The following is a 12,586-nucleotide window of genomic DNA, read 5'->3' as shown; positions in this document are numbered from 1 at the left end:
GGGACCCGCTCCTACCATAGTGGACATCAAACTTGGGGTACCAATGAAGGAAATGGGTACCAGCAGAGGATCCCGGTGCTTGTGTATGCGGTGGGGCCCCAATCAATTTCCTCTCTCCTCCTTTTTTCCTTTTTGTCCTTTTTTTCATTTTCCTATATGTATTTATATATATATATATATAATTGTATATTATGGTAAAAGTAATAATAATAGTGGGTCCATGAATAGTAAAAGTGAGGTAGTGTTATAGTGGAAAAAATATTAGATACTTGAAAAATGAGATAATTGATGATGTGGCACCACGATGGAGTAGCACTACAGTGGATGCCCTAACTATAATTATTTCTCTTCGAGAAGGAATATATTGTTGGATGTTTAGATTCCTTAACTTTGATTTTCTGAGGATATGTTTTGGTTTCTAAGCGCAAAGATGGATTCCATAGAGCATAGAACTTGAGATAGTAGACCATATCCCAATAATTTAGTAACATTTGCAATATTGGTTTTCGGAATTTATTGAAAATTAGCATAGCTTTGATTTAAAACTTTGAGATTCTTTGTTTAATTGAAACTTTGAGATGTCAAGATTTACGACAATTATGACCAATCATACTAGGTCATGTTTATTTGTTGGTTTAGGCGGTACTAATGTGCATGAATTCCTTACCTCGACTTTCTTTCATCATTCAAAGCTTTGTCAAATGATAATTGAACCTCCTTCCTTAGAGAAGGCTTTCGCAGCAACCAGAAAGCACCCACACTGGTACCAACATCTTATCATGTTGAATCACTTGCCTTTATCTAATTAGAAGACTAATGCATTTAATTAAGATTGCGTCACAACAGTTGCAATTTGGAGGAAGCTTAAAGCACGATAGGCTATAGGATAAAATAATAAATTCATAATTATTTATTACTATTATTTTTAATGATGACTATACTGAGTAAAGCGGGGACTATGAATATAATTACCCTAGTTGAATTTATCTATGGCAATGAGGGGGGTATTCAAAGAAACAATTAATATACCACATACACATAGTCTAGTAGAACTGTAATTTGATATGCAAATGTATAACATTATTAAATTGCAATTTTATTAAAGAAAGGAAAAAAAAAAGAAAAAGCTTAAAAAAATCCCATAAAAGCACACGAGAAGTAAACTAAGGGCCGAGCCTCGTTAAAATCCTCTTAAAGAAAACCCAATGAGAAAAACTTTAAAAAGATTGCAAATGTATAACAAATCTCTCTTAATACACATAATTAATATAGCCTAAAAAAATTAAAAAATATTTTTAATTAATCTTATATGATTTGAAGCGATGCACATATTGTAGAATGAATAATATGCCTAATATATTTAAGGGTTGATTACATTAAAATTCATGAACTTTACACCGATTTTCAATCTTTCCATGAACTTTAAATTTTGTCTAAATTTTAATGAATTTAATAGGTCGTTTAATTTTGCCACAATTTTCATAAATCTCCAAATGAGAAGTTGATATGACATTGTTTAGTTAGTGAAATATGACATGAAATTATCGGACGATTAATAAAACGATGTCGTTAGTTAGTGTAATATGACATTGTTTAGAACCCACACCACCATCAATCCGACCCACAAACCCTGTCTGCAATTATGGTTTCTCTGCCAAAATTCAAGTCGCCTAGAGTTTCTTGCCACGCAGCGGCGCCGCACACCATCTGCTCGCTCAGCCGCCGACCTAGCTACCATCGCACACCGTCATTGCACCAACCAAAAAACCTCCAGCTAGCAAGCCTCTGTCATTGAAGGGAAGAGACAAAGAGACCATCGCGCCTACCGTTGGCAAAAACCACCGCCGCACAGAAACGCAGGCGGGAAACTCATTTTCGCGGCTTCGCTTCTCTTGCCCACAGCGTCGCTCGAAATCGTGGCCACAGAATCTATGTGCACCGCTCCTTGCGTCACCACCGCAACCACTCCCAGAGCGAAGAAACCTAGTGCCGCTCTGACTTCGCGACTACTCACTACCCTTATCGTGAGAGCCACCTTGCGAACTCGGAGACAAACTTTGCTCAACCTATTGTTGGAGTGAGTTCCGACAGAACAATGTAGCACAACAGCCGTGATTGCAGTGAAGGACGACGTCATGAGGGTAATTTCCGAGTTAGGGTTAGGGTAATCGATTTTAATCCTGAAACGATTTTGTTTTCTATTATTTGACAATAAAATGACATTGTTTCAATTAGATAAATAAAACGACTTCGTTTAGTTAAATGCCATGTAGGCGCCATGTTAGCTCGGGCTAGCCAGAGACAAAAGTTGTAGCAAAATTGAACGACCTATTATATTCATGAAAATTCAGATACAATTTAAAGTTCATGGAAAGATTGTAAATCAGTGCAAAGTTTATGAGTTGATTTTAATGTAATTAACCATATAATCCACATATGTTTTTGTTTGCTTATATGTATCCACTTACTTTTTTTTAAAACTGTAGCGGATCTCAATATTATTGTTCTTAAAAAAAAAAGACTTAAAACATCCACACCAAAGAGCCTCAGCCCCCGGGGGCTCTTAGGTGGTACCCGCTACTTAAAAGCCACTTCCCCACATTAACGGTTCTCTAATTTTATTTTTTTATTTTATTTTTATTTTAAATACATTTCTAAATAAATTAAACATTGAATTTAATAATATAAATTTTATTAAAATTAAAAGGAAAAAGTAACAATTTAGCCCCTATCGTAGATATCCCCTACGACGTCTGACACCCTAAACTCAAGATTTGATTAATCAGATCCCCCATGTTTCAATTTGTGTGCAATTAAGCCCCTCCGTCTAACGGCGACATGACGCCGTTAGAATGAGGGGCTTAATTGCACTCAAATTGGAACATGGAGGACCTAATGACCCCATTTGTAATTTTATTTTTATTCTTATTGCACTACGCCTCCACTCTCTCTGCGTCGCCAGAATTTAGGAGGAAAGTGAGGAGATTGGCGGCAACGGCAGACCCATGTGCGACTTTAAGCAGCAACGAAGCCAACTTCTGATTGACTGGGAAAGACTATCGACTGGGAAGGTATGGCGAAGCTACTGGTCTCCAACGAGGCGCGCTGCGAGTTAGCTATCCTTCGTTGTTCCTTCGATGAAGTTAACACTAAAAAAAACCCATTTATAGAAAAAACCTTTAATTTCACTTTCTCAAACCAAACAGTCCCTTAGTGATTGAAATGATTAAGTGAAAAACTGTTATATTCAGTGGAAATTTTGGGTCTAATTTATTTACTCGCAAACTCAAAACTCTACTAATTAACTTTAGAAATCTCGCCAAACATTAACTCAGATTAATTGAATTCATTATTATAACAAATATGTCGCGGTTCGCTTTTTATCATCAACGCGCTGGCTCGCTATTGTCGTAGTTTCTTAAGCAGAATCATGCGCAACTCCAGACCAAATTTAGCCAGGTTGAATATCTTGCACCACTTTTTTGTATCTTTGTGTTGATAAGATTCTAGATTTGCTGATTTTGCTTGTGTGCGTGTGTATGAGTGGTTTGTCTTGTGTGTGTGTGTGTGTATGAGTGGTTTATCTTAAATTTTGGCGACGCAGAGAGAGTGGAGGTGAAGTGCAACAGAAAAAAAAAAATTACAAATGGCGTCATTAGACACCCCCTCCCCATGTTCCAATTTGGGTGCAATTAAGCTTCTCTGTCTAACGGAGCGACATGTCGCCGTTAGCCGAAGGGCTTAATTGCACCCAAATTAGAACATGAGGGGTCCGATTGATCGAATCTTGGGTATATGGCGCCAGGCGCCATAGAGGTGTCTATGATAGGGGCTAAATTGCTATTTTTTTATATTATTAAAATTCAACATTACATTAATTAAAAATAAAATTACATTAATTAAAAATAAAATTAAAATAATAAAAAAATCACCACCCTCGGCAACAATGAATTACCGCAACCATCTTTTAGTGAAACTCCAACTCTTTTGGAGTCATTGTCGACGTATCCTTGCCCATCAGGACGTAGTTGGCGAGGTCTTGTTGCGTATGGCTAAAAATATCCATGACTTTAATAATGTTTTTCCATGCCACGACAACTCTTACATGTTTCTCCCCTTGGACCGACGACTCGGCCTTCTTCTTCCCATTGTCTCTTTTCACGGCCTTTTGGCATATATGCCTTATTATGATGCTCGGCTCGGATGAAGTCGTCATGTAGGCCCCATCGAATCCCTTCAAACGCTTGGCGGAGTGAACATCGTTGTCAGATGATGCGAATCTTTTAGACTTGCATAGAATACATCAGGCGTGTGGATATTTAAACAAAGACCCCTGCTCGATTTGATACATTTGTTGCGCCACCGTAGTGATTTGGTCGTCTCACTCATGTTGCTCCATGAATTTGAACGATATTTTTGGTATACTGTCTCTCAAACTTTTACGTCATTCTGGACTTGTTGGAAGTGCGACTTGATTTGCTTCACATTGAGTGGAATGGTGTTGAGAGGTCGTTGCTCGCTGTGCTTCGTTTAGATTTGCTCCAATAGACGAGCGTTTAGTGTCGCTTTGGCCCATAAGGTGCATATGAGCTCCGTCTTCGTCGGAGTGTAGCCGCCGCGTTGCTTGGTCTTCGTTAGCATGGCAGGTATCTAGACGACGTCATCGTTTTAAACAAAATTTTTGTTCAAGTTGATTTCCTTACGACCCACGGGAGTGAAATCGTTTGATTCTTGAGAGAAAATTTTGGGTTTTCCAGTGACAACGCAAGATTTTGTAGGTTGTTGTTCCATGAATTTCCCCAATCACGCTTCATTTTTTAAAATGAAGCGGAGAGGAAAATGAAGCGGAGAGGGAAAATATGAATTGAAGATGAAGAATAAGATGAGCAAGAGAATGATGTGAATATGAAAGAAGAGTAATGTGGTATTTATAGAAGAAAATTAGGAATAAAGAAAATAAAAAAGAAGAAGACTGTGGAGCTAAACGATTCTTTTACAATAAAAAAAAAAAATTGATCTTGGGCCAAGAAGACCGTTGCTCCCAGTTTTTGATTTTTCTTTTTCCTTTTTCCTATTGGCCCGTGTTGTGGATAGGGATCTCTTTTCACGTTTTTTGGCGTGCTATGTTTTTCTCATTTTTTAGAGTATGCCTTGTGGTACTCTTGGCGGTGCCAGACATCTTTGTTGCTTCTTGCTTTACGAGCTCTTTTTTTTAGGGTTTGGCTAAAAACTTATTTTAAAGAGTTTATAAGCTCTTGGAGCTTATGAGATGTAGTTTCTTAAGATCTTATAAATTATCAAAGTATTTGGATAATTGAGCTTATAAGTTAGAAAGAGAACTTTTAGTTAGAGAGAGAAAAATTTTATTAGAGAGAGAAAATCGAAAAGAGATGAAATTAGAATGATATATAATGAAAATAAAAAATTAAAGTTGAGTTATTTTTGTAAAATGAGTGTTGCTTATAAGGAAATGAAAAAATAAGTTAGGGTGGAAGAACTTATTTTTTGAGGAGCTTATAAGAACTTAGAGCTTAAATTTACAATTTATAAGCTTTTTAGGAGCTTAATTTGCCAAACACTTCCAAGGAGCTTATAAGCTTTTAAAAAACTTATAAGTTGTTTTAAAGAGCTTATAAGCTCAGTCAAACACCCTCTTCGTTTGCTCTCTTGTGCTTTCAAGGGCTTTTGGTTACTTTTTTATTTTTTATTTATATAAAATCTCAATTTAATAAATTTGCTATTGGCCCGTGCTTACGCACATCCTTTCTACTCCTCTGCAACGAGCGTGTTCTTCCGCGCCGCGCCCCGCCTCAGCCTCTCAGCATCTGTATGCGGCTTGCGCGAGCCGTGCTATGAGTGCTATTATAGCTAAATTTAAAAATTGTAGGTCTACTTATTATACACAACATTTATGTTATATGGATGGTTGTGATTTGTGAACGAATCCAAAGTTTGGTTTGTAGTTAGTGTGAACTGTTAGGCTCCTAAACATCAAAATATCAGAGAACGTCGAGCCAGAGCGATTCTAACATCCAATGGTATATCGCCACGTATAGCTTCGACGGACGAGATCTCTTGATTTTTCTTCTGCCTACTAATCATTCGCCACGTGTATCTCACCGCCTGCAACCGGTGATCCAATATTTTGACTGGCTGTAGCCGATAACACTCCCTTTTGTTTCCCGCTAGGTAACTGAGCACCGATCACCAGCCGAGCTTGCGTGCCTTTCCCTTTTTCTTTTATGTAAAATTCTCTCTCTCCATATATTACTACTACTATTTTCTTCCATTCATGTTACTCATCTCTTATCGCAAGTAAGTTATAGAAATTTTCCTTCTCTAAACTCAGCATTTCAAGGGCAGACCTCTGTTTTTTTATTGCCTTCCCGAATCTGGGTTGATTGTGAATTGTCGATCTCTTGTTATAATCTGTGGCGTCCGAGATGAACTACTTAGAAGCTTAATATGAGAAATTTTAACTGATAAATGTAGTTGCGTGAGGAAGCCCGAATTAATGAACTCGAATTTGGTTTTGATCACTCTTTTTGTTTTTCTGATTGGAATTTCCTGGCTACAGAGCTGGGTATTTCTTGCTAGTTGGCTAGTAGCTCAGTTGAGTGCGCAATAAGTTGGTGCTTCTGCTTTACTTTTACTTTTTAATTGCTAAAGACATGTACTTTAGGAATTTCTGTTAAATTTCAGTGGGTGGTGGAAATTAGGGTTTGTTGAAAATAATTTTGGGGGGGTATGGGTCTGTAGTCGAGGTTTCCTGGTTGCTTGACCGCGTGAAGTTTCAGTTTGCTGTGTAGATTGCTTTTTACTTGTGGTCTGTGCTATATTCATGCGAGTTTCTAAGCTGTATTTGTTGCCTACTGATACTCTGCTTGCTGACAGTTGCAAAACAAATCAATTTGAGATTCCTTGGTTGAGTGGGTCACTGCTGGGTATTGCAAACAACTGCCGGTGAAAAAACTGACATATATGACGGCCCAATTTGGGGATATCTGTTTAGCTGGATTGAACTGTTGTAATCATTGTGTTAGCCTCTAATTTCTAAGTACTGGAACTGATTACTACTTGGATCCCTGTTGCGGATGGTGCCTTCAAGGGTGGCTGGAGGAACAGCACAATCTTCTTCAAGCTCGGGAATTTTCTTTCAAGAGGATGGACAAGGCCAGGTTCCGGGAAATTCCCAGTTCAGTTCAAATTTTAGGAACTCGTCAACTTCATTACCTGGACATGCACAGGCTCAAACAGGTCCCTTTTCTGGGGATGTCAGCAATACAGTCTTAAATAGTTTGGCAAGCTCTGGCCCCAGTGTTGGGGCAAGTTCTTTGGTTACTGATGCGAACTCAGGACTTTCAGGAGGCCCCCACCTTCAAAGAAGTGCTAGTGTTAATACAGAATCATACATGCGCTTGCCTGCCTCGCCTATGTCATTCTCATCTAATAATATTAGCATTTCAGGCTCTTCTGTCATGGATGGATCCTCAGTTGTACAGCAAAGCTCCAATCAAGATCCTGGTTCACAGCACACCCAGCAGAATCAGCAGCATCATGGAGTTTCCAGTGCCACGTCTTTGCCACGCATGGGGCAAGTTCAATTTCATGGGGGTGCAAGAGTGCACAATTCTTTAGCCCAGGACCAAACTACAATGTCTCAGCTACAGAAAAAACCCCGTTTGGATATCAAGCAGGAGGATGTTGTACAACAGCAGGTTTTGCAACAGCTATTGCAGAGACAAGATTCCATGCATTTACAGAACTCTAATCCTCAATTGCAAGCTTTGATCCAGCAACAGAGACTAAGGCAGCAAGAGCAACAGATTCTCCAGGCTATGCCGCCACTGCAGCGGGTTCAGCTATTACAGCAACAGCAGCAGTTGCAATTAAGACAGCAGCTTCAAATGCAAGGAATGCCATCTGCAATTGCAGTTAAACGGCCTTACGATGGTGGTGTATGCTCGCGTCGTTTAATGCAATATTTGTATCACCAGAGACAACGTCCTGCAGTGAGTGCTTTACTCCCATTTGATTTATCTAGCAGACCATGTATTTTGGTTGGGCACTGTACTCTGTTTCATGTTGATATACAGCTCTCATGTCATTGATAATTGATTTAAACATGTTCTTAGATTTTGACCTGTGTTAGAAATCTTGTAAGTATCTTGTTATGATGGTTTGACATACTTGCTTCCTTTTAGGACAATACTATTGCCTATTGGAGAAAATTTGTGGCTGAGTATTACTCTCCACGTGCGAAGAAGAGATGGTGCCTATCCCTGTATAATAATGTTGGGCACCATTCACTCGGGGTGTTTCCTCAGGCGGCAATGGTATTGTTTCCTTATTCTATTGACTATTTACTTATTGACTTACAAAGAAACATACCATCCCTGTGAAATTCATGTACTTTCTCTGACTTTGACCTGTTCCTGTTCCCCCTTCCGCTTTTTCTTTTTTGTCCTTTGGTGTCCTTCAAAGCTGAATGTGTAATTGGTTTGCTTTTGTTCAACAGGATGCATGGCAGTGTGACATTTGTGGCTCAAAATCTGGAAGGGGGTTTGGTGCGTTTAATCTTAACCTATAGATGTTGCCTAAGTTAGTTTATTTGTTAAAGTAATATTCTACTCATATTGTAAGGCACTAAACTATTTAGTTTATGTTGTTTTACCGATTGATCTAAGAGAGCATGATTTGCAGAGGGGTGTAAGACTTTTAGTTGCATATCCTTGGTGTTGTCTGCCCAGATTGGAATGATATATCTCTTTTGATTAGAATTCAGCTAAAAATCTCAACTCATGCTTTGAGAAAGTTACTCTACTGAGATAATATTACAGCAAAATTATTGCAGTTTGTTCCTTTTTACCATGAAAGTGAAATTACCCTAAGAAACAAAAGAATTTCTGCATGTTTGCATGTTGTTAGGCGCTTTTTATTTTATAGTTGTGCTTTCAACTATAACCATCATGCCACCAAACATAGATCACTGTTGTATGCTTCCCGAAACATGTTTTTTATGCTGGTGTTATTCAGAACTTCAAGTTTTTGGAAACAAAGGCGAGTTAGCCGAAAACAAATTTCAGAGAGCACGGGATAAGTCCAGTCGTTATTATCTAAGTCTTGACACTAAAAATGATAACTTGTAGTTTTTCCTTCCTTGTAATAAACAATAAATACGGTTTTCTTAATCAGAAACTCTGAAAAACTTAAAGCATGCGTAGTTGGCTAAGTAACTTGTGAGTCAGCTAGTTTTTATTGCTCTGAAATTTTGGCCTTCTTTTGTGATTTTAACAGAGGCAACTTTTGAAGTGCTCCCTAGACTCAATGAGATCAAATTTGCCAGTGGTGTAATCGACGAGCTTCTGTTTCTGGACTTGCCTCGTGAGAGTAGATTCCCTTCAGGAATAATGATGCTGGAGTATGCGAAGGCAGTTCAAGAAAGTGTATACGAGCAACTTCGCGTGGTTCGTGAGGGTCATCTTCGCATCTTTTTCACTCCTGATTTGAAGGTAAACTGCAATATTAGTTGACATGAAAGTTCTGGGATCTCCTATTCATGCTTTCAATTTGATTAACACTTACCTCCCACCACAACCTTTTCAGATTCTGTCTTGGGAGTTTTGTGCCCGGCATCATGAAGAACTTCTTCCTCGTCGATTTGTTGCGCCCCAGGTAGACATCTTTTGATTGAGTTTACATGAGCTGAGCCCTACAATCGTGTTGCCAGCATGAGACATCATATATATTCCATATTGCTATACTATTCTAATCTTTATTTAATAAATAATAAGTTCTATGTTGCCTGTGATAGGCAGCTTTGAATCCTTTGATAGCTAAGGAATGTGGTTTATACTTTTGCATAATCATATTCTCTATTTGAGCTTGGCTAGCTATATAATACCTGACCTTGTAATAGGTTTCTCCTTTTTACTCTTGGAATATAAGATGAATACTCCATTCCAGTAACAGTGGTAATTGGGTTTGTTACTCTTTTCGATATGACACATCTATGTTGGTTATGAGTTGTGCACAATCTTTTACATAAATTATGTGTTATAGTTGTGATCTTTTAATTATTAGAAATGTTTTAAAATTGTGTGCGTGTGTTGGTTTAGTGGTAGAGTGGTTAATGCCCGAGGCTAAACGTCTCAGGTTGGACTGTTCGAGTCCACCGTCACACGGTCTTTAAAATTATTTGTTCATTGACCTAAAAACATGTTTTAAAATTATTAGCCCTGGGTAAAGGAATGTAGCGTCGCAATACCAGAATGACAATTAGGTTTATCTCCCACACACTTCCACAGTACTCAATTGTGTATTTGCTATGCTATAGCAGCAACTACCTTCATCTTGAATTTTCATGCCATCTAATGTCTCAGTTGGTTGTTTGACGTTGTTAACGTGTTTGTGCAGTCTTGAGAATTTGATATCACGTTATTTTCCTTGTGTAGAAGTCTGGAAAGTTGATATAGGGATTAGCATAGAGGGAAACAGGATACATGTAACTTAAGTACACCGTCACATTTAGGTCATGGGGCTTATAGAACAAATTTCTGCTGCAGGTTAATCAATTGCTACAAGTCGCCCAGAAATGTCAGAGCACGATATCTGAGAGTGGTGCTGACGGTGTTTCTCAGCCAGATTTACAGGCAAACAGTGCCATGTGAGTCAAGAATAAGAACTTTGATTGGTGTATATATCCATGTGGTGGTGTACGACTTCCACAGCAAACGGGATTATGCTTGGCTATTAAGTATTAATTTAATGCTCCTTTATTGCAGGGTCTTAACAGCTGGACGCCAACTTGCTAGGAGTTTGGAGTTACAGTCACTAAATGATCTCGGCTTCTCCAAGAGATATGTCCGGTGCCTACAGGCAAGTCTTAACCATTACTTACCTTTTAATGCTCACAAGTCGCAATCTATTTCATTCGGTTTTTCATATTTGTCTACTGTTAGCAGATAGCTGATGTTGTTAATAGCATGAAAGATTTGATGGATTTCTGCAGAGATCAAAAGAAAGGTCCTATAGGTAAGGACATATATATTTATGTATGTATATGTAATTCTAGTAAATAAATTTCTTAATAGTCATGTTTATGTGCATGCCATTCTCTGTGCCGTGCTGTATTATATGTTGTCTAATACCAGATTTACGTAGTTTAAACCCATGTTAGATTGAATAGCCATTTGGTGATCATCAATGCAATTCTGTTTGCAGAGGGCTTGAACAGTTTTCCCAGATGTTCTGCTGTGCCCCGGGTCCAGATGCAAGAAACGGATCAGATGGGAGGACTTCAGGGCCTTCCAACTGATCGCAACGCACTCAACAAGCTCATGGCTTTGCATCCTGGGCTCAATAGCCAACATGCAGGGAGTCGAGGAGGAGGTTTGACTGGATCAGCACATAGTGGTTTTGCAATGAATAACTACCAAAATTTTCTGATGAGACAGAACTCAATGAACTCAAATAACAGCGTAAATCAGCATGATGGATCTTCTCCTTTCAATACTTGCAGCCAGCCTCTGCCCACAACTCCAGGGTCTTCAGGTGCTTTGCCAGGAATGTTTCAGAATCCGCAGATGAGCAGCTTTTCTGGTAGCCAAGCACCACAGCAACAGCAAAATGGCCTAATAAAGCAAAGTCAACCTCTGCTCTCACAAAACAACCAAACATTACAACATCAGATGATTCAGCAGTTTCTACATGACATGAGCAAAAAGAATAATGGGGGAGCAGTCATGCAGCAGACATACTCCATTCAAAATCCAGGCAATTGTATATCTGCAGGTGGGCTTGGCAATGGCATCAGAAATTCTCCACCAACATCCGCAGCTGGGAATGCTCAAGCGCAGCCACCAAGCAGAAGCAATAGTTTTAAAGCTGCTTCGTTCAAGACTGAATCTCCGGCATCTGTTGGTCATATGGGATATGGCCAGAAATCATCATATTATCCGGAGACCCTTCATACTTCTGATGAGATGGTTCCGGACATTGCCCACCAATTCATCGAAAATGGGTTCTTTAACAATGATCTCGATGAAAGCATGAACTTCAGCTGGAAGGGGTAACTAATTTGTGTTAATTTCATATATATTTACATTCTGAGAGAGTGAAACATTAAGAATGTGTTTGTATAGGCTGGTTTTACTTAGGTTGTGTCGTTCCTTTTCGTTTTTACTTTTTTGTTTTGAATGTTCCTCAATCCGAGGTGTTTATTTAGCTTATGATTTTCTGACAACGCCTCTGGCACCGTTGATACCAATCGGTATCATTTTAATGTTGGTTTAAGAATCTCCACCTGCGTCTGCATCTGCGTGGAGAGAGGAATTATTTTTCTTGTCTTTTTAATGTTTTCATCATTTAGCATGCTTTTCTATTTGACTTCAAAAATGTAACTTACATAGATCTACGGATTGATCCTAAAATTTAAAATGTATAACCAGATCGCAGTAGCGATTTTTTTACAACTAACTTAAAAGATGAATGAAGACGACAAGATAAGTTCAAGAAAGAAGATGAGAATCTCCATCTCGCACAAATGCGAGCTAAAGCAATGGACTTAGCTCCACAATGTGGTAAG

At 38.6% G+C, this 12,586-nt stretch overlaps 1 protein-coding gene across 2 annotated transcripts; it reads left to right on the top strand.

The window, feature by feature from the left end:
- Positions 1-6,165: 6,165 nt before the first annotated feature.
- LOC130993512 (probable transcriptional regulator SLK2) lies at positions 6,166-12,336 on the top strand. 2 transcript variants are annotated; one of them, XM_057918418.1, is made up of 10 exons: positions 6,166-6,315; positions 6,895-8,012; positions 8,205-8,336; positions 8,519-8,567; positions 9,298-9,512; positions 9,607-9,675; positions 10,566-10,666; positions 10,785-10,878; positions 10,965-11,034; positions 11,224-12,336. In XM_057918418.1, the coding sequence occupies exons 2-10, from the start codon at positions 7,095-7,097 to the stop codon at positions 12,072-12,074; spliced, it is 2,499 nt and encodes an 832-aa protein (XP_057774401.1). In that variant the 5' UTR covers positions 6,166-6,315; positions 6,895-7,094; the 3' UTR covers positions 12,075-12,336. The 2 variants fall into 2 exon arrangements, with proteins under 2 accessions (XP_057774401.1, XP_057774402.1); XM_057918419.1 differs by having other exon boundaries at positions 6,183-6,244.
- Positions 12,337-12,586: the final 250 nt, after the last annotated feature.

Source organism: Salvia miltiorrhiza, chromosome 7, assembly GCF_028751815.1.
Source record: "Salvia miltiorrhiza cultivar Shanhuang (shh) chromosome 7, IMPLAD_Smil_shh, whole genome shotgun sequence".
Taxonomy (NCBI): domain Eukaryota; kingdom Viridiplantae; phylum Streptophyta; class Magnoliopsida; order Lamiales; family Lamiaceae; genus Salvia; species Salvia miltiorrhiza.
This window is presented reverse-complemented; position numbering and strand designations above follow the sequence as displayed.